The 22,438-nt window shown below is 45.9% G+C and overlaps 1 protein-coding gene across 2 annotated transcripts in view; it reads right to left on the reverse strand.

The window, feature by feature from the left end:
• Nucleotides 1–22,438, reverse strand: part of NOL10 (nucleolar protein 10) — a 203,103-nt gene that overhangs the window by 69,907 nt on the left and 110,758 nt on the right. For both annotated transcript variants that reach the window (XM_033939293.1, XM_033939294.1), the window contains exons 15-18: nucleotides 14,604–14,683; nucleotides 14,385–14,483; nucleotides 13,445–13,534; nucleotides 517–690 (exon numbers count right to left, since the gene is read on the reverse strand). In XM_033939293.1, coding sequence (XP_033795184.1) covers nucleotides 517–690; nucleotides 13,445–13,534; nucleotides 14,385–14,483; nucleotides 14,604–14,683 — 443 coding nt within the window. The remainder of the gene's footprint in view (nucleotides 1–516; nucleotides 691–13,444; nucleotides 13,535–14,384; nucleotides 14,484–14,603; nucleotides 14,684–22,438) is intronic.

Here is a 22,438-nt window from a genome sequence, read left to right on the forward strand (position 1 = left end):
CCTTTGCGATCTACTGGTAAATCGTGATTGTCCTTTTGGGCACCCCTGGTGTATATGAATATGGCATAACATTTCAAATTTACTGCCTGTCTTCTGCAATACCACTCAAAGCAAGTAACAATATACAGTATACAAAATATCACAAAATAAAGTAACCATTAATAGTAACAAATAACCATATAAAAGAAATAATCATATCGTCACAGAGTAAAATATATATAAAATTATCAATAGCCTAAAATCAATGGGTAGAAACCCCTCCCCCCACAATACAATGCAAGGCCACAATATTAACAGCTCTGTATAAAAGCCTAGTGAAATAATCTAATTTTGCTAAGTAGGGCCTATAATATTCCATATGGGAGGGATACAAAACATATAAAATAATTACTACTACAGTACAATAAATTAGACAATGACAGATTTTAGATTCATCTATTACCAACTGAAATACATGTTTCATAGAAGTCATCCTGATGTTAACTTACATGCAAAGACCCTATAGAAAGGATTTACCTGTCCTTGAGCTTCCAATTGTTCTAAAATCTTAATTTTTTTCTTTCGTTTCTCATTAATTTTAGAAACAAGTGGATTAAGAAGTCTAAATTCTTCACTTTCGTCATCCACCTGGAAATCTGGATTCTCAAACATGACTTTGAATCGGTCGTCACTAAGAATGCTGGGCATGCTCTGGAAAAGGTAGATAAAATAGAGCAAATTATGAAGAACATTATTTACTAAATACAACTAATATTTCAGGATCTAAATGTATTGAAATTTCTTGACCATAGTCACAACATGGTAAAAATGTATCTGAATACAGGACTGTACGGACTTATATATATATATATATATATATATATATATATATATATATATAAAAAATTAAAGAGTGTATGGTTATCTGTATATAATTTTTTTTTCTTTTTGTGAACTCCTAAAAGCAGAAATTGAGGTGATTTTTCACCACGTTTACAATTAAAAGGCCCTTTTTCTGAAAGCTACTGCATGCTAATGGAATTAGCACACACTAAATGCTAAAGAAGCCTATTCCATACCTACAGACCTCTTAGCAGTTAGCATCTGTTAATTCCATTAGGGTATGCTAAGCTTGAGTGGAAGAAGTCATGTTTATTTTCAGGTTTTTAGGTACGTTACAAAATTAACAATTTTAGGAACTTTTTAGTTACATTTTTAATGTAAAAAATTAGAATCTTATTGGTATAATTTTTAGCCAGCTTCAGCAGTCATTTTCTCTCTATCCCTCCTCCTCATCCCCCCCACACATAAGCCACACTAAAAGGAAAAGTTGCAGAAAATACCAACAGCAGGTATATTCCAAAAGCTGCTTTATGGAAATTGTTCAGAGAAAGTTTAAGAAAATCATGTGTAAGCACATAAATGTTCTAGTAGAGCATGCACAGGGGTAATAGTTGTTGGGGTAGGGAAGTGTCACTGGGGAGGGAGGAATATTTATATTTTTTATATACCACTTCTATTCGAAGAGGTTTACATTCAGGTACTCTAAGCATTTCACCTTATCTGTCCCAGCGGGCTCACAATCTAACTACGGTACCTGGGGGCAATCCTATATAATAAAACCCTAAGCGCGCCTGCTGCCATGTTTTCTGTTCCCTGGCCGAATTCTATTTTAGAACGCGGCGGCAGGGAACGTTCTGGCCACTCCCCTCCTCCCACCCTCACTCATCAACCGCTGGAGGAAGCCTGGCAAGCTCTCTCCTTGCCCGCGTCCTCGGCAGGGAACACACTGGAGCTTCCCCCCCTCCCGCCCTCACTCACCAACCACTGCCGCCGCTGATCCTCCTCCTCAAAGCAGCCTGCGATTGTGGTCGGCTTTAGCGAACCTCGCAGGCCGCTCTCCAATCTTAGTAGCACAATCCCTCTGATGCACGGGATCGCGTCAGAGGGAACGTGCTACCGAGTTGGAGAGCGGCCTGCGAGATTCGCTAAAGCCGGCCATGATCGCAGGCTGCTTTGAAGAGGAGCAGGCCAGAAGACGCTCGGATAGAGGGAGAGTAAGAACAGGAACGATAGAGGGGCCAGGGGGAGAGGGAAAGGGGGCTGCTTTGGGGGGAGGGGTATGCTGGGGACAGACAGCTTTGCTCTGGGGGGAGACAGAAGGGGCCATGGAGAGACAGTTAGGGAGGGGGAAAGGGGGCTGCTTTGGGGGGGAGGTGTGCTGGGGACAGACAGCTTTGCTCTGGGGGAAAGACAGAAGGGGCCATGGAGAGACAGGGAGAGGGAAAGGGGGCTGCTTTGGGGGGAGGTGTGTGCTGGGGTAAACAGCTTTGCTCGGGGGGATGGAAATACAGAAGGGGGGCCACGGAGAGACAGTCAGGGAGAGGGAAAGGGGGCTGCTTTGGGGGGAGGGGTGTGCTGGGGGCAGACAGCTTTGCTCGGGAGGGGGGGAGGAACAGAAGGACACAGACAGCGGCCAAGGAGAGAGAAACACAGACAGACACATCTATTCTAGCACCCGTTAATGTAACGGGCTTAAAGACTAGTGGAGTTATAAGTGACTTGCCTAGGGTCACAAGAAGTGGCATGGGTATTGAGGTGTTTCTGGACAGTGCAAGAATAAAAGTGGTTAACCATGATTTATAAATATTTTAAATAAATAAAGGTACAGAGAGCAGAAATGTTCACTTGGCAAGAAGATGGGGGCAGGGACACAAAGGAGAGCCAAATGATGGACCGGGCAAATGCCAAACAGACCAGGAGATCCTGGAAAAAAGCTAAGAGAAGATTAGGAAAACCAAGACGGTGATAAAGATTGGATGTGTGGTTTTGAGCTCCTGCACTTCGGCGTTTTACCTGTGTTGGTTGAGGTTTATTCCCTGTTTTTGTAATGGGGAAGAGGAAGGTGAAAAACAAGGGCTTCCCCTCTAGTTCTGGAGGTAGCCTCAACTCCAAGCAAACACTAGAGAAATTTGGAATTTGCCTGTGAGAAGAAGGGACACTCGCCTTGATTAGGTCGGCTGGAACAGTGTCTGACTGCAGCACGGAAGGCATGTCACAGAATCCTCCTTTGTGCAGAGCCCCTCCTAGACCTGAAAACAATGTGTCAGCATTAGCTGTACAAGGAACAGAATCCCTGTTTGAGATATTGGAACCCTTGATTGGAGAAGAACCAGCAGGTGTTTCCTCCCTGTTGATTGTAAGACCTACGGTGGCACAGATTGGAGTGGCGGCTAAAAAAGCAAATAGAATGTTAGGAATTATCAGGAAAGGAATGGGCCAATCCTGTTCAATATGTTTGTGAGTGACATTGCTGAAGGGTTAGAAGGAAAAGTGTGCCTTTTTGCAGATGATACCAAGATTTGTAACAGAGTAGACACCGAAGAAGGAGTGGAAAATATGAAAAAGGATCTGCAAAAGTTAGAGGAATGGTCTAATGCCTGGCAACTAAAATTCAATGCAAAGAAATGCAGAGTAATGCATTTGGGGATTAATAATAGGAAGGAACCGTATATGCTGGGAGGAGAGAAGCTGATATGCACGGACGGGGAGAGGGACCTTGGGGTGATAGTGTCCGAAGATCTAAAGGTGAAAAAACAGTGTGACAAGGCAGTGGCTGCTGCCAGAAGGATGCTGGGCTGTATAAAGAGAGGCGTAGTCAGTAGAAGGAAGAAGGTGTTGATGCCCCTGTACAGGTCATTGGTAAGGCCCCACTTGGAGTATTGTGTTCAATTTTGGAGACCGTATCTGGCGAAGGACGTAAGAAGACTTGAGGTGGTCCAGAAGAGGGCGACGAAAATGATAGGAGGCTTGCGCCAGAAGACGTATGAGGAGAGACTGGAAGCCCTGAATATGTATACCCTAGAGGAAAGGAGAGACAGGGGAGATATGATTCAGACGTTCAAATACTTGAAGGGTATTAACGTAGAACAAAATCTTTTTCAGAGAAAGGAAAATGGTAAAACCGGAAAATGGTAAAACCAGAGGACATAATTTGAGGTTGAGGGGTGGTAGATTCAAAGGCAAAGTTAGGCAATTCTACTTTACGGATGCCTGGAATTCGCTCCCGAGAGAGATGGTAGAGAGTAAAACTGTGACTGAGTTAAGAGAAGCGTGGGATGAACACAAAGGATCTAGAATCAGAAAATAAGATTAAATATTGAACTAAGGCCAGTACTGGGCAGACTTACATGGTCTGTGTCTGTATATGGCCGTTTGGTGGAGGATGGGCTGGGAAGGGCTTCAATGGCTGGGAGGGTGTAGATGGGCTGGAGTAAGTCTTAACAGAGATTTCGGCAGTTGGAACCCAAGCACAGTACAGGGTAAAGCTTTGGATTCTTGCCCAGAAATAGCTAAGAAGAAAAAATTAAAAAATTTAAATTGAATCAGGTTGGGCAGACTGGATGGACCATTCGGGTCTTTATCTGCCGTCATCTACTATGTTACTATGGAAATGTTATAATGCACTGTTCTTCAACCGTCGGTCCGTGGACTGGTGCCGGTCCGCAGGAAATTTCTGCAGGTCTGCACAAGGCCAGTGAGATTGATCAACTTCAATTTCCTGCCGGTCCACGCAAAGCCAGCAAGATCGACGAGATATTTTCAGCTGGGGCGGAGAGATCATGGGGAGCCTCCGACAGTGGCTTTCTCCCCTCTCTGCAGCTCTCCTTACTTACCAGCGCAGCGTTCATGAAGGCAGCCTTGGGGCTTTTGCTGAGTCGCGGCCGTCTCTGATAATGCAACTTCCTCTTTCCTCAGAGGCGGCACGACCCAACAAAGGACCCGAGGCTGCCTTCCTGAATCGCTGTGCTGGCAAGTAAGGAGAGCTGCTGGGAGGGGAGAAAGCCACTGTTGGAGGCTGGGAAGCTGCTGGGCAAGGGAAAATAAAGGGACAGCTGCTACTGGACCTGGAGGGAAGGAGAAGGAGAGATGCTGCTGGTAGGGGAGGAAGGGAAGAGAGTTACTGCTGGACATGAGGAGGAAGGAAGGGAGAAGGAAAAAAAGGAAGGAAACAGCTGGCAGGGAGATTAGAGGAGGGGAAGGGGAGAGACAGGCATGAGAAAGTAGAGAGATTGATGATGGGAAGGGATCAGCAGATAAATAAGCAGAGAGAGACAACGATGCTAGATCTGGTGTAGGAGAGATAAAAATGAAGAGAGCAGTGAAGCTGGAATGAATCATGTAAAAAGGAGAGAGGGGGCACAGGCTGGATGGAAAGGGGAGAGGGGCATAGAAAGACGACAGATACGATATGGAAGCGGGAGAGGGCAGACAGTGGATGGAAGGGGCAGAAAAGAAGATGAAAGCAGAAACCAGAGACGACAAAAGGTAGAAAAAATAATTTTATTTCTATTTTGTGATTAGAATATATCAAATTTGAAATATATATCCTGCTAGAGCTGCTGTTAGACATAACTGGGGACTGCAAAGCCCAGGCAGTGCTTATTTAGCTTCCAGCTGGCTTAGGGCGCTCTCTGACCAGGGGGCACTCCCCCTAACAATATTCCTGTCATGTGTGTCTGCAGTATTCTGTTAGCATGATATTTCTATGTAGCATGGCTTATTCAGTTTTCTTGATAGTAGATATGTGAAGGGGAGGGGAGACATGCTTTAAAATCAAAGCACTCCAAAACATACAGGGCGATAGGACCCTGTGAGAGAAGATTCTGACAAGGAAGCTGCTTGGAGTTGGTATGCAGATGTACTAACTCCGAGTACCACAGTCGCCTCGGCCAATCTGAAGCTACCAGGATCACTCGACCTGGGTGTGTTCTTGCCCATGGAAGCACTCTGCCTATCGTTGGCCACGGGGGAAACATACAGAAGCTCCTCTGTAAGCTAGAGCATCTAGTCTGGTGCTTCCGGGCTCGTACCTTTGGCTGAATTAACGAGCTGCCTTTTTGTTGGAGCCGAGGCCATAAGATCGAACGAATTGTCCAAGAACCTGACTATGCTGCAAAGGCCCCTGAAAGAAAGTCCATTCCCCAAGATCTACCGAATTAGGAAGTTCGCCTGCACTTCTCCACCCTGGCTATATGAGCTGCTGAGATGGTGCTGTTAGGCCAAAGGGAAGAGCAGAGAATTGAAAATATTAAACTCAAGTAGAACAGAAACACGGTCCTGAGAACTGGAACCCGAAGGAACAAAGGCTGGGAAACGAACTTCCTGGTTGACATGGAAAGTGGAAACTACTTTCAGAAGAGAAGAAGGCACAGTCCTCAAAATCACCGCAGACTCCGTGATATGAAGAAAGAGACCTCTGCACGACAATGTCTGAAGCTCTAACACTCACCGTGCCGATGTGACCACCCACCAAGAAGACGGTCTTAATAGTAAGATCTTAAAGAGAGATCCCATAGGGCAGACGAGTCAGAGAGCATAGGACCAGTCGCAAGGGAGGCCTCAGCCTCCTGGCCCACCTCAAGAACTGGACAACATCCGGGTGAAAAGCCAGAGAACCCCTGAACGAAGAGGGACCAAAATGAGAGAATCCCTCAATATGAACACGTAGAGAAGAGATCACCAGACCCTTCCTGAGGCCAGCCTGCAGGAAGTCAAGAACACAAGCCACCGACGGTACCAAAGGGTCCACCTGAACGCCCGCACACCAAGCCTGAAAACACCGCCAGGCTTTCGCATAGGCAGATACAGTCGATTTCCGCTTGCTCTGCAGGAGCATGGCGATAACCGCAGAGAATAACCCCTGGCCATCAATGCTGCCTGCTCAAGCGCCAGGCCGTAAGGCCAAAGCGGTCTGAATTTTGAAGAGCAATCGACCCCTGTGTAAGCAACCTCCGAAGGCAAGGAAGACGCAGACCCCACATCGAGGACAACCTCAAAAGGTATGTGCACCAAGGTCTCCAGGCTGGAGCCACAAGGAGCACTGGACTCCTGTGAGAGGACACCCGGGCGCAGCACTCGCCCTATCATAAGCCATGGGTGAAAGACATACAGAGGTTCTCTTTAGGGCCAAGGATGAACTACAGCGTCAAGGCCTTTGCTGCCAACCTCCCATCATTGGCTGAAAAATGTGTTGGCCTTCCTGCGCTGAAAAAACACCAACAGATCGAAAGTAGGGTGACCCCAGCGGCGCACTATGGTCTCGAACGCCAGATCTGTGTGAAACCGGATTCCCAGGTACCCCAAATATTGGGTCGGCTTGAGGTGACTCTTCATCCAACTGATCACCTATCTAAGACTTTCCAGCAAAGACACCACTTGGCTAACTGCCAAGTGGCCCTGTGCCCACAAGGGAGCTCTGATCAACCAGACGTCGAGGTGCAGATGCACGAACACACCCAGAGAATGCAGAGGGGCAGCCACCATCACCATGATCTTGGTAGAAGATCTGAGCGCTGATGCCAAACCTAAAGGGATCGCCACAAACTGGAAATGCCTCCCAAGAACATGAAACCTCAGATCTGGGAAGATCAAGATGTGGAGATAACGCTTCCGTGAGATCCAAGGAAGCCAAAAACTCCACGGGTGCCACCATTGCTATGACAGCATGCACCGTTTCCATCCGGAAACGCAGAACTCACAAGATGAGTCCACTGCTTGCAAGTCAAGAATTGGTCCGCAATCGTCGGAGTCCTTCTTTGACACGATGAAGTAAAATGAGTATCTCCCGGAGCCTAAGTCAACCCTTGGGACCAGCTCTATGGCTGCCAGATCCAATAACCGATGCACTGTAGTGTGCACCCTGCTGACCTCGTCCGGATTTCCCTCGGGAGGACAGGAAGAAGTCCGGAAGAACTGCAGTCGAAAACCGTCCCCGAGTACCTCTAGGACCCATTGGTCCGAGGTTATCGTTGGCCATTCTGGAAGGAAAGCCGAAATCCGCCCCCTGATTCGAGGGGGGGGGGTTGTCTCTCCAGAGACCTGGCATCATTATTATTATTATTTTTTTTTCTTGGAAGGGACAGAAGGTCGAAAGTTGGAAGGCTGCTGGTGCACTGCACCTCCAAAGCGGGGTAAGTAGGACTCTCCAAAACGCTGACGCTCCAAAACACTGTCCCGCCTCAGGGGGGTCCGGCGTACTGTGAGGTTCTCTGGAAGGGATGAAAATTCGGCCGTCCCGTTCCCCTGGTTGGCCGAAGTCTAGAGACAGGAAGTGCCTGAGGCTTACAGTTCTGCCATCAGGTCATTCAAACCCTGGCCAAACAAGAGCAAACCTTTAAAAGGAAATTTGCTCAGCGCAGCCTTGGATGAAGAATCACCCGACCACTGGTGAATCCATAACATTCTCCTAGCAGAAACTGAATAAGCTCCCAGCTTAGCAAAAACTTTCAAAATGAATATCAGAGTGCATCTGCCAAAAAATTCACTCTAGAAACCAGGAAGTCCAAATCCCAAAGGACAACCTCCTCTGGATCCTGACGAAGTTTAGTATGACATGCCCAGGCCACCAAAGAAGTGTCCGCCACAGCTCGCACTCCCATCGCAGCGGAATCAAAAAGACACTTCATGACAAAATCTAGTCTTCGGTCCTGGACATCCTTCAGGACAACCCCTCCATCCGAGGGCAAAGAGGTACGTTAAGTGACCTGAGCCACTGCCGAATCCATCCTCGGCGGGACTAGGTGCTTGGAAAATACCATTTAGCCACAACCCAAGCACACATCATGGGACCCCCCAGGGCCTCCCAAACCTCCAAAAGCATTTCCACCAAATCCACATGAACTAGAAATGCAGTGTAAAGCAGGGGCTTAGAACTCATGACGGAACGCTCCGCTTGAACTGCTGAGTCTGAATCAAGTTTCTTTTTTTTATATATTTATTGATTTTCATTTAAGTACATAGTTGTGCTTAACAGGAAATATACAGAAATTACTACATTCAGTTAACTATTGGATTTGGAAATTATAATTCAGGCCAAAGCTGGCTTAAGAAACAATTTACCTTGATACATAGTCCTCAGATAAAGGAGGAAAGAGACAAGAAATAAATTCTTCCAGGAAAGAAAACAACTTATCAATATTATTAAAGGAAATTAGAGCGGATTAACATTGGCTTTAATTATAGACTTGAGTTACTCTATCATTCACTAGGGTGCAAAGGAAATCCCTTTTCCTTCTAAAAAGAAACACAACTGATCAGGATCATAAAATATATACTTATTATTCTGAAATAATACAAAACACTTGCATGGTAACCTTAACTGAAAAGAGGCACCCAAGGAAATCACTTTATCACAATAACGTAAAAATTATTTTCTTCTTAATTGAGTCCATTTAGAAACATCAGGATATGCGAACATTCTTTCTCCTAAATAAGTAACTTGCTTTAAATTATAATAAAGCCTCAAAATCAAGTCTTTATCCTGATGAAAAACCAAGGAAACTATTAATGCAGCTCGTCCTGATAATTCAATATCTGATGATTCCAAGATCGCTGATATTTCTTGATCTGTAGTTACATTCATTTCTTTTAAAGTTCTCTTCAAAAAATAAATCTTCTGTAAGGGGGGAAGGTTCGCTTCTGATATTTTCAATGTAAAAATTAGAAAATCATTAAAAATCTCCCTATTTGTTTTAAACTTAGGCATAGGAAAATTCAAAAACTTTAGATTTAAACTCCTATTTTGATTTTCCAGATTTTCTATTTTACGCAGAAGAAAAATTTTATCCACTACTTGTTGTTTAGTTGAATCTCCCCCATCTTCTTTTTATGATCTTGTATCAGTCTCAAGTTGTTTAACTTTAGTTGAAACATTAGCCATAAGGGAAATGGAGCCAGTACATACCAATTGCAGATTTTCTATGGCTACCCAAAGTGAGTCCAGAGTAACCTCTGCCGGTTTGACGAGGGACTTGAGCTCAGGTAAATGAGGAAGTTCTTGCTCGGGTGTCCTTCCCACTTCCCGGATCTCTTCTCTCCCGAGCTCACCACCACTCGTCTGCAGTGCTTCTCCTCCACTCGATGTTCCCCCCAGGGTTACCTGCAATGGTATCGCCTCCATACTCGGTTGCTCCTGAGGTTCTTCCTCATGAAGGTCAAACGCCAATGTCCGCAGGGATTCAGAGATAAGATCAGGAAGGCAAATGGCCTGAAAGAGCCTGTGCACCATCTGATCCTCTCCCACATCGTGGGAATCAGCATTCTGGGAATCCCTGAGATCCGCTAGGCTAGCCATGTCAGCAGAGCCCGCAAAACAGCCGTACGACAGCAACAGCATAGAAATTGACGCAGGCACTGAGGCAATAGCGGGAAGTTGCCGCTGACTTTCAGGTGGACCAGCAAGGGAGCAGATTGACATACTGGAATCCAAAGGCTGCACAGACTGCCACACCGTAGTCTGAGAGGGAGACAAAGGCATAGCCCGCTTTCTCATGAAAGCCCGATACATTATATTCACAAATTCCAGCAGAAAATAGTCCCCGGGACCAATCTGCAGAACTCAGATTTGGAATGGTTTGAAGAATTATAACCACTCCTTGAATCACAGCTCTAATTTATTATATCCATAACCACCTTGTATTGTGATAACACACCACTTGCCAGATACCATTCAAAATTGAATAAGTAATAAAATACAAGTAGCTGTTCAACTTATCTGGACCGGCGAGAGGTTGATAACAGCTGTTCTCTGTTAACCATAGTCTGGATTTAAAGTGCAGTGCTCAAACGTGCATTGAAATAAGACTTTAGCTACAGTAGAATGGATGATCCCCTGACTCGAGTTTCGTAGACTCTTCCTCAGGAGGGGACACTGTTAATTAAAATCACATAGTCATCTCACCTATAATGCTACTAATATTCATCTGATGTGTTACCACATTTATTCTTAATATTTATAATCCATATCTCCTGTTAAATCATTCATTAAATCAATCCTATATAAAGTTACCTACCCATTACTGGCTCCTAGGAGTCTGAGCACTTTACAAATACTTTTGTATAACATATAATACATTAGAGCTGTGATTCAAGGAGTGGTATCTACAGTTTCATCACAGAATTATATAAATATTTCACTAGTTATTGTTAGTTGAAGAATTATAAGACTTTTCCCCGGAACTGCGCTTGCATTTCGTGAAAGCGCCCTCCTCACCCAATTTTGGCATCCTGGACGCTGGAAGCACATCTCCTGCGGAATCAGAGGAAAGAAGGACCTCTCCGGAGGATAGTGCATAATCCATGCATAGTTTACACCCTTTGTGGGCCGCGGCGCACAGAATACACGGCTGCGAAACCGCAAGCCATCCACCGCATTTACGGCATTAATCCATGCCATCCTGTCCTGAGGAGGCCATCTATGAAGTTTGGAGCAAAAACAAAGCTTCTAAGTCCAAAAAATATAGTTTAAAAAAGTTTAAAGAACATCCAAGATGGCTGCTGTGGGTGCCAATTTTGCCTAAAAAATGCCCGTTAAAAATGCAGGAAAACACAAAAAACGGCGATTTTAGGATTTTACAGGTGTGGGGGGGAACCAGGGCATGAAGGGAAACCCCTCAAAACTCCGATTTGAACACCCCCAAAATTGGCAAACTCTGTGACTCACAGACACCACAGAGACATGTGCTGCAATGCATTTCAATGGCAGCCAGCAATACACAGTACAAGCATAGGGAGATCAGCACCTCAGGAGCTGATTAAACTGGATTTTTCAGGTCTTCCGACTGCCTTACCTTCCCTGTCACCTCAGATCACGACCACCAGGAACCCTCAGGGAAATCAGGGAAGACACGGTGTGGTTCAGATCCCGGCATAACTCCTCGAAACCGTAGTAGCCTGCGCTCTACCCCTTTGTGGACGAACCAGGTGAGAGATGGCTCCCGATCCAATCTGCAGGCTCTCCAGAGGGCTTACTGCAGTTTCAGGCTTACAGAGCACCCTCCAAAAGCAGACAAAATTTAAAATGTCTGCGATCTCCTGCCGAAGGATCACTCACACAGAGTTGATCCGCAGCACGTGGGCAAACCCATGAAAAAATAAAAAAAGACTAGGAATTGAAAACAAATCACGAGCAGAATAAACTGATTTCAACCATGCAGAGAAGCTGCAGGATCAAAACTGAGCAAGACAGGAAGCTCCCAGGCAGGTAGTCCAAAGGAAAGGGATCTTCTTTTAGTTGCCCTGCATCAGAAGCTATCAGACATACAAGAATCCGCTAGTTCATCCTCCAGAGGGATTGTACAAGAAACATAATTATAAATACAAAAAATTTAAAAAAAGAAAAATGTTAAGAGAAGACATAAGAAAGTGGAACCCAAAGACTGGGACAACACAATTACAAAAGTTAAAAGACCAGACAACAAAGGTAGAAAAATGAATTTTATTTTCTGGTTATTGATAGTAGCCTTAAAGAACTGAATTGAATCAAATCGAAAAATCTATTCATGAATATATCGAAAACCTTTTTGCTGAATCAGACAGCACTACTTTCCACAGGCTCTCTTCAGAAGTAACTTTTTAAATTATCTAATCCCAGTTGGTAGAGTGCTATCAATTATATGACTTTTTGTTCAACTGGCATTTACCACCCTATGAAATGAGGCTCTAAAAATACATACAGTGAAATGTAATTGCAAACTATCAAATTGAATATGACATTTGCTTCTTCAGTATCTTCACTAAAACACACTGAACTTCTGCCCTTATACTGCATGATGCTCTGTAAACATTATGCTAAAATCCAGCACTATTGTTTGTTGTGTGATTAGTGAGTAAACGTTGGAGTGACCTGCTCACTTAGTATCAGAAGATGTTTATAAAGACGGAAAAGGAAAGGGATTGGAACTTGTATACCATCTTTTTGTAATTATACAACCACACAAAGCGGTTTACATATAGGTACTTCAAGTATTTTCTCTATCTGTCCCAGTGGGCTCACAAGCTACCTAAAATGTTCCTTCTGTTAAAGATTTTAGCAAAACAAAAATACACCGAGGACTAGACTTGCATTCCCAGACCTGGACAGTCAACAGGTCACATTTCTACAATCTCTGTAATGAATAAGCATGAGAGAGATTTGTATGTTTACTACTACCTCCACTGTATACAAATCACTCTCTCTCATTTATTAGGGATGTCCTAAAAACCTGACCTACTGGAAACCATCCAGGGCTGGAAGTGAAGACCACTTATAAAGAGAATACTAAATTGTAGTTTTAGATCAAGCTGATTTTTATTTTGCGTGGTTTTTCACAATTCGTCTCTTACTAAATGCATACCAACTCCAAGCAGCTTCAGTTCACGTGCTGCTGTCTAGTATTTCCCATGTCTTATCCTCACAATAACTTTCTGCCTTGCCTCAAAACACATAAAATAGGCTTATTTTAGTCTTCCAGCATAATCCAGAAATCAAGAGTAGAGAATTCATGTTATTTCTCACAAAGTAGAGTTTCAGTATCACTATCCTACTTGCTAAATAAATCCTACTCTGAGGCACTTTTGTCTTCTTTAATGAAGACATCACAGTTTGAACTATACACAGGCACCATAGTGCAGGACAACAAAATACCTTTTGGTTCTTTTTTCGCAAAGTGTTCTGGTGCTCATGTTGCTCCTCAAACAGCTTCAGTGCCAGCTCTTTGTTAACCTTGGGCAATTTCTAGTAATGAAAGAAAAGCATGCAAACTATTCAATATCTACTTTCCTCTGTAAACAAAAAGACCTTGAATGCCTCATGAAGTACATTAGGCTTTGGTGGTGGAAAAAAACAACAGATTCATCACTTGAGCTAGGCCATAGCTCAAGTGATGAAAGCAATGGATATAAGCGACTAAAAAATCTAAAAACCTGTGGATTTAACATAGCAAAAATTGAAAAATCTATCCAATACTAATTGTAAAAGTGTACGGGTTCGTGATATGATATTAATAAATAAGTCCCACAGTAAACAAGAGGACCAGGGGCAATTAGCATTAAGAGGCATTTGTTCATGTTAATGCAGAAGTGTCTTTTGGCAATTCTAGTCCTAGGTTTGCACCTGAAGCAACAGAAAATTATGCAACTTACTCATGGTCGCAAGCAGCATCAGTGTAATTTGAACCTTGACCTCTCTTGTTCTCTAAGCAATAGGCCAATGTTTCTTAAGCAAATCCTAGAGTACCCTACAACCAGTCTGATTTTCAGAATATCCACAATGAATATGCATGAGAATGACGCTTTACCTCCACTGCATGTAAATCTCTCTCATGTATATTCACTGTGGATATCCTGAAGGACTAGCATGAAAAACACTGCATATTCTTCACCTGAAACAATGCTGATGTTTGGACAGCCATTGGCTCTAGGAAAATAGACCGACTTAATTTTCTCAGTTGTTACAGAATATAATGTTTTATATAAGTGCACACAATACACCAATTTTAGCCAAAAAATTATCCAACTACTTAGCAAGATCCTTATTTAGTTATCCATTCTCTCACAACCATTCAATTCTGTCTGAATAGACATACCTTCACTTGAACTCGCTGAGCACGTGTTTCTTCTATCTTTTGCCTAATCTTCTCTTTTCTGTATTCCTCATAAGCAAATGGATTTACCATTGCTTTCACCTATATATGCAAAAAAGGATGGCAGGTTTAGCAAGGGGTTGAGTTGTCTTCAAAACCAAGAACTGCTGCTGAAAGTCAGAAATGTTAAAAAGAACAAACAACTATTTCATTAAAATTTACCTTATGGTACAGCCGAATGTCAATGAAAAATCCATGCATATATGCCCTGAGCAGTGGAGATCCAATAAGATGGGTCAAGCCTATGGAAACAATATTAACCCCATGTTATTTAAATTTGACCACCAGAGACTTAACTGTAATTGTTCAAAGAGCTAACCTGAAAAATCACCAGTGCTCTTATTGTCACAAAAGGAGTTGCTCTATCTTTACTAAAATTTAAGCAACTGGTTTACCAAACATTGTTCCATAAAACACTTTTGTCAGAAAAGAACTTTAAACTATAGTGCTACATAAAAGTGAAATTTAGTCTTACCAATTTATTTTCTTTCCATGATTTCTGCTAGATCAATCCATATCTGTGGGTTCTGCCCCTCTACCAGCAGATGGAGATTGAGAAAATCAGACACTTTCCAGTTACATATCTGGCATAAGAAGTGGTGCAGCTAGAGCTTCTCAGTATGCCAACATAAAAGCAAAAAAGTGACCATCAAGAGCCCCTGCAGGCAAACAGTCAAAACACAAATGACTGGAACCACTTTGATAAACCAGAGCAGATGTGCAGACTAGACTAAGAGAGCTGCACGGGAACGGGGACGACAGGGATCCCGCGGGTTCCCCCTTCAGGTCACGGGGTTCCCATGGGGATGCCCCCTTGGGTTGCGGTGATCCCGTGGCAACGCCACTCGTGGTCTCGGGGATCCCGCGGGGTTGGAGGCAGCGAGAAGAGAGAGGCTCCTCTTCTTTTCCTACCTGCAGCACACACACTAACCGACCGGAAGTCTAACCCCTGATGTCAAAGTTGGTGTCGGAGAGAAGGCTCCAGTCAGTCACATGCAGGATAGCGGGCAGATGTCTTCCTGGCTGAAGGACACGTAGCTGTCGCCTCTGGCTGGCTCATGGGAGGCCTTGCAGTCCTTTTCCTCCAAGCACCCATGAGCAGTGGAACGGCTGGTCAGAGGTGGCGTACTTGGGCGCTCTGTAGAGCGGGGGAGTGTAGCGCCTACCCCCCCGGTCTTCTGAATGGTTCTGCCCACTGGAAGCCAAAGTGTTCATCAGAGCCTTGTAGCCCTGCTGCACTCCTTCGCAGATGGATCAACACGGCAGGATGGCCTGCTCCAGCACCTTGCACACCGGGGCGTACGTGGAGCAGAGAAAAACTTGAGCTCCGATGAGCAGTGCACCTTCACCAGCGGGTAGAACTGGTGCACCTCCAGGCCTGTGTCCTCCTGGTTCTTGTGGCCCAGCAGTTCCAGTTAATTACCAGGTAAAAGTAACTGAAAAGGCACCTGAGAATCTGCTAGCCTGAGACCCAACCATACTTGGTTTGTTTGGGCTTTTACTGCTTTATTTTGGTGATGCCAGTTAGAGAATGACACGGGGAGGAGAAATAAAGAGGGAGGCCAGGGGGAGAGAGAAAGAAAGACAGAATTAAAGAGGGGAGCCAGGGGGAGAGAGAAAGAAAGAGGGGGGGGGCAGGAGAAGAAAGAAGAAGGATCAGAAGAAGGACCAGAGACTCATGAAATCACCAGACAAAAAGGTAGGAAAAATGATTTTATTTTCAACTTAGTGATCAAAATGTGTCCGTTTTGAGAATTTATATCTGCTGTCTATATTTTGCACTATGGCCCCCTTTTACTAAAATGCAATAGCGGTTTTTAGCGCAGGGAGCCTATGAGCGTCGAGAGCAGCGTGGGGCATTCAGCGCAGCTCCCTGCACTAAAAACCGCTATCGCAGTTTAGTAAAAAGGGAGGGGGAATATTTGTCTATTTTTGTATAGTTGTTACTGAGGTGACATTGCATAAAGTCATCTGCCTTGACCTCTTTGAAAACCCGCGGAATATAAATGATAATTAACATTTTCTCTGCGTACAGCGTGCTTTGTGTTTTTAAAATTTTATTGTTGGTAGATCATTTTGACTTGGCCACAAAGGTAAGGGGGAGGGAGGGAGGGGAGCTGCTGAAAGACATCTAGTAATCCTTGCAGGTTTGACTGTGCAGGGAATTATTTTTGTAAAATCATGTTTTGTTATGTGACTGGCATTATCTAGACTTTAATTTCTATGAATGAATAGAATGAAAATGATATAAAATTACTTGCTTGCGGGGACCGTGTGTTCCGGCTCACACAAGGAAGGAGGGGGTGAAAGGGAAAAAGTTTATCTTCCTTGGAAATAGATTCTGAAGTGACCTCATCAAAGAAGACCAGCACCAAATGTACAAGAAATCCCTTAAACAATGTCAAAAGAGCCCAAAATAGAAAACTGCTACTGCCTTGAGACTCCATTATTGAAGGAATCAACTTGAAATCACAGAAGAGACAGGAAAAGGTTAAATGCCTCATGGAATCCTCAGGTACAAAACACAAACCAAATTGTGAATGAAATCAGAGCAGACAGTAAGAATTATAAAATTGATGTCATTATCCATCTGGAAAAAAAGGCGAACTAGAAATAATGCCTCAGCAATACAATTTTCAGAAGTTCTATTTGCTCATGGTAAGGGAGAAGAGAGACTGCTAGTGATGGTGGGGGGGCTGATAGAAGATATGAAAGAAGGGTGGTAGAAAGGAACAGATGGTAAAGGAGGGAGGGAAGGGTGGTGGTGGAAAGGAATAGAACAGATATTGAAAGAGGGTAGAGAGGAACAGACCCTGAAAGGAAATGTGGAAGGCAGAGTGGGGAGAAGACGCTGGAAGGGAAGAAGACAGATGCCAGACTATGGGGGAGCGGAGGGAAGAAGATGGGTGCTAGACGGGGACGGTGACGGGGCGGTGAATGGGATGGCAGTGGCGGTGACGGGGCGGTGAAAGTGACGGGGCCGTGAAGGGAACGGCGGTGACGGGGCGGTGCAGAGGATGGTGGGCCGGGGACGGTGCAGTGACGGGGACAGATTTTTTCCCCGTGTCATTCTCTAATGCCAGTTATGGAAAAATGCTCAATATATAGGGCCATGATGGTCTGGTTGTAGGCAATGTCCATGCACAGGGGATGGAGATGGGCTGGCAGAAGCTGTGGTCTTGGATGGAGATACCCCTTTCCCCGTGGAACTGGCACACCACCCAACAGTTCAGGAAGGGCAACAGTGGAGAGGCCAGATGGTGCCAGACGCCAGGGACAGGCATTGTGGGTGAATCTGAGCAAAAAATTACTGCAAAAAAAAAATAAAAAAATAAAAAAACAAAAAACAAAACAAAACAAAAAACTTGGGGAGGGAGAAATCCTCAATTCTGTGGCTTGTGGAGACCAAACGGATCCGCCGTGCAAAGAAAGTTTTCAGGACACGAGCTCATGGGCGCTCAGTATTTCCAAATAGGCCCTGCACGCTGCACGTGACTGATGCAAAGCCTTTCCTCCGACGTCAGCTCTGAGGTCGGGGGAAGACTTCCGGTCGGTTACATGTTCGTGCTGTAGGCAGGAAAAGAGCCTCTCAGCTCAAGCTGCCTCCAACCCTTGCTGTTATCTGGATGCAAACGCGGGACACAGAAGGGGTCAAATGTGGGAAGCAAACACGGGACACAGAAGGGGGGGAGGGAGTGTATTTTTGGACACAGAACTTCAAGGCATGAACCTGGGAGAGAGGATGAAGGAACGTAGGGAAAGAGATGCTGAAGTGGGGGAGGAAATAGAAAGGTAGAATTGGGTGTGGGTGTGTCAGTGAGAAGGAAAAAGAAATGATTGTGTACATGGGGAATGGAAGAAAGGAGAATTTTTGATCATAGGGAGGGAGTGAGGTACAGATGAGAGGGAGAAATGTGATGGAAAGGGAACAAGTGGGACAGAATAGCACAGTTACTTACCGTAACAGGTGTTATCCAGGGACAGCAGGCAGATATTCTTAACGCATGGGTGACGTCACCGACGGAGCCCCGGTACGGACACTTTTAACTAGAAAGTTCTAGTTGGCCGCACCGTGCATGCGCGAGTGCCTTCCCGCCCGACGGAGGAGTGCGTGGTCCCCAGTTAAGATAAGCCAGCTAAGAAGCCAACCCGGGGAGGAGGGTGGGACGTAAGAATATCTGCCTGCTGTCCCTGGATAACACCTGTTATGGTAAGTAACTGTGCTTTATCCCAGGACAAGCAGGCAGCATATTCTTAACGCATGGGTGACCTCTAAGCTAACAGAGAGGGAGGAGGGATGGTTGGCCATTAGGAATCACCTTGGTCATTCTTAGATTCATATGTTCATTCTAACCAGTAGACACTTCTGCCTCTCTCTCTATCTATCTATCTCTCTCTTTTTCTTTTTCTCCCTCTTTCTTTCCCTCTCTCTTATTTCACTTTCCCTGCTTTTCTGCCTTTCATATATCTTCTATTAGCAGTTACAAATACCCTGGATCTTTTTATTAATCTGGTTGTATGTAAATGATTGTAGATATAGACTTTTTCTACACCATTGTGTCTTATTCAGATTTTGTGTGTTTGAACTGCTTTCTGTAAATTTCTTATAATATTCAATAAAAACTAATGAACTTGAAAAAAAAAAAAAAAGGAAAACAAATTATGTAACACAGATTTGCCGAAGTGTCCATCCCGTCTGGAGAAGGTGTCCAGACAGTAGTGAGTAGTGAACGTGTGAACTGAGGACCAAGTGGCAGCCTTGCAGATTTCCTCGATGGGCGTGGAACGGAGGAAAGCCACAGAAGCAGCCATAGCTCTGACCCTGTGAGCCGTGACAGCACCTTCCAGTGAGAGACCGGCCCGAGCATAACAGAACGCAATGCAGGCAGCAAGCCAGTTGGAAAGCGTCTGTTTAGAGATAGGGCGACCTAGACGGTTAGGGTCGAAGGACAAAAAGAGCTGAGGAGACGAGCGGTGAGCCCTGGTACGGTCAAGGTAGTATGCAAGGGCACGCTTACAGTCCAGCGTGTGCAATGCCTGTTCCCCAGGATGAGAATGGGGCTTAGGGAAAAAGACAGGCAACACAATGGATTGGTTGAGGTGGAAGTCCGAAACCACCTTGGGAAGAAATTTAGGATGGGTACGCAGAACCACCTTGTCATGGTGAAAAACAGTGAAAGGTGGGTCGGCAACCAGTGCATGCCGCTCACTAACCCTCCTGGCAGAGGTGATGGCAATGAGGAAAAGCACCTTCCATGTCGGTATTTGAGTGAAGTAGTGGCAAGAGGCTCAAACGGAGGTTTCATGAGGGCTGATAAAACCACATTCAGGTCCCAGACGACAGGAGGAGGCTTCAGAGGTGGTTTGACATTGAATAGGCCTCTCATGAACCGGGAAACCAGGGGATGAGCCGTAAGAGGTTTTCCGAGGATAGGCTCATGAAACGCAGTGATGGCACTGAGGTGGACTCTGATTGAGGTTGACTTGAGGCCAGCGTCTGAGAGAGAGAGCAAATAGTCCAGTATAGTTTCCACCGCTAATGAGGTGGGATCGTGATGATGAAGCAGACACCAGGAGGAGAACCGGGTCCACTTCTGATGGTAACATTGGAGGGTGGCCGGTTTCCTGGAGGCATCCAGAATACGACGGACAGGCTGAGACAGATTCTCTGGAAAGGTCAGCCCGAGAGAAACCAAGCTGTCAGGTGGAGCGAGGACAGATTGGGATGTAGTAGAGACTGATGCTGCTGTGTAAGTAGAGTAGGAAACACAGGAAGAGGAATGGGCTCCCTGGAGCTGAGCTGGAGCAGGAGGGAGAACCAGTGTTGGCGAGGCCACCGAGGAGCGATGAGAATCATGGTGGCTCTGTCCCTGCAGTTTGAATAACGTCCGCAACATCAGAGGCAGTGGAGGAAAGGCATAGAGGAACCGATCCGTCCAGTCGAGCAGGAATGCATCCGGGGCCAGACGATGAGGAGAGAAGAGTCTGGAACAGAACTGGGGCAGGTGATGGTTGTGAGGAGCTGCAAAAAGGTCCACCTGAGGAGTGCCCCAGCGAGCAAAGATAGAGCGGAGTGTGGGAGGATCCAGAGTCCACTCGTGAGGTTGAAGGATGCGGCTGAGATTGTCGGCCAGGGAGTTCTGTTCGCCCTGGATATAGACAGCCTTGAGGAAGAGACTGCGGGCTGTGGCCCAGGTCCAGATGCGGATGGCCTCCTGACAGAGGAGGGGAGATCCGGTGCAGCCTTGCTTGTTTATGTAGTACATGGCGACTTGGTTGTCTGTGCACAGGAGAAGAACCTGAGGGTAGAGAAGGTGCTGGAAGGCCTTGAGAGCATAGAACATGGCCCTGAGTTCGAGGAAGTTGATGTGATGCTGACGCTCCTGATGGGTCCAGAGTCCCTGGGTGCGAAGATCTCCCAGGTGAGCTCCCCATGCATAGGGGAAGGCATCTGTGGTTATGATCATGGAGTGAGGGGGTAGATGAAAGAGTAGACCCCTGGAAAGATTGGAGGAGTTCAACCACCAGTGAAGAGATTGCTGAAGAGACGATGTCACAGAGATGGGATGAGAAAGAGGATCCGTGGTCTGTGACCATTGGTTGGCCAGAGTCCATTGAGGTGTCCTGAGGTAGAGTCGCGCCAGAGGAAGCACATGGACCGTCGAGGCCATGTGGCCCAGGAGGACCATCATTTGCCGAGCTGGAATGGAGCGACGAAGGAGCACCTGACGGCAGAGGTGGAGCAGGGTCCGTTGGCGGTCGGAGGGGAGAAACGCCCTCATCAGAGTGGTGTCGAGGACGGCTCCAATAAACTGAAGTTGCTGTGTGGGAAGCAGATGCGACTTGGGGTAGTTGATCTCGAACCCCAGGAGGTGGAGGAAGGAGATGGTGTGCTGAGTGACTTGTAGCACAAGAGGAGACGTAGGTGCTTTCACTAACCAATAGTCCAAGTAGAGGAACACCTGGAGGTTGTGGGACCTGAGAAAGGCCGCCACCACAATGAGGCACTTGGTGAACACCCTGGGCGATGATGCGAGGCCAAAGGGTAGCACTTTGTATTGATAGTGACGGCGCTGAACCTGAAATCGAAGGTAGCGACGTGAAGTCAGATGGATTGGAATGTGAGTGTAGGCCTCTTTGAGGTCTAAGGAACATAGCCAGTCATGTTGAGAGAGAAGAGGGTAAAGCGTGGCAAGGGAGAGCATTCTGAACTTTTCCTTGACCAGACACTTGTTGAGGTCCTGGAGATCGAGGATGGGACGGAGGTCTCCTGTCTTCTTGGGAACCAGGAAGTAGCGGGAGTAGAATCCCTGACCCCTTTGGTCTGGGGGTACCTCTTCGATGGCATTGAGAAGAAGGAGGGATTGGACCTCCCTCAGGAGGAGGGGGGATTGGGAGGAGTGAGAAACAGACTCTATGGGAGGATTGTCTGGTGGAAGAGTCTGGAAGTGTAGAGAGTAGCCATGGTGAATGATGTTGAGGACCCACAGGTCTGATGTGATGATCTCCCAACGGCTGAGGAAGAGTTGAAGGCGTCCTCCGATCGGCTGAGGAAGAGGCAATGATGGTGGGAGACTGGCTATGCCCTGGAGAAAAGAGTCAAAAGGGCTGAGATGGTTTTGACAGAGGGAGAGGCTTGGCAGGTTGGTGAGACTGTGAGCGCGCCTGAGATTGATGCTGTTGACGAGGTCGGCGAGGCTGTTGTTGAGGCGGGTTGAGAGGTCTGGCCGAGAACCTGCGTTGGTAGGAAGACTGTTGTCTGTAGGGGCGAGCAGGTGGAGTCGTCTTCTTAGGTTTTATCAGAGTATCCCACCTGGTCTCGTGTGCCGAGAGTTTCTGGGTGGTTGAATCCAGGGACTCTCCGAAGAGTTCATCACCAAGACAAGGTGCGTTAGCCAGGCGGTCTTGGTGATTAATGTCTAGGTCAGAAACTCTCAGCCAGGCCAGGCGCCTCATGGCAACAGCCATGGCAGATGCTCGAGAGGTCAACTCAAAAG

Source organism: Geotrypetes seraphini, chromosome 3 (genome assembly GCF_902459505.1).
Source record: "Geotrypetes seraphini chromosome 3, aGeoSer1.1, whole genome shotgun sequence".
In the NCBI taxonomy this organism is placed as follows: Eukaryota; Metazoa; Chordata; class Amphibia; order Gymnophiona; family Dermophiidae; genus Geotrypetes; species Geotrypetes seraphini.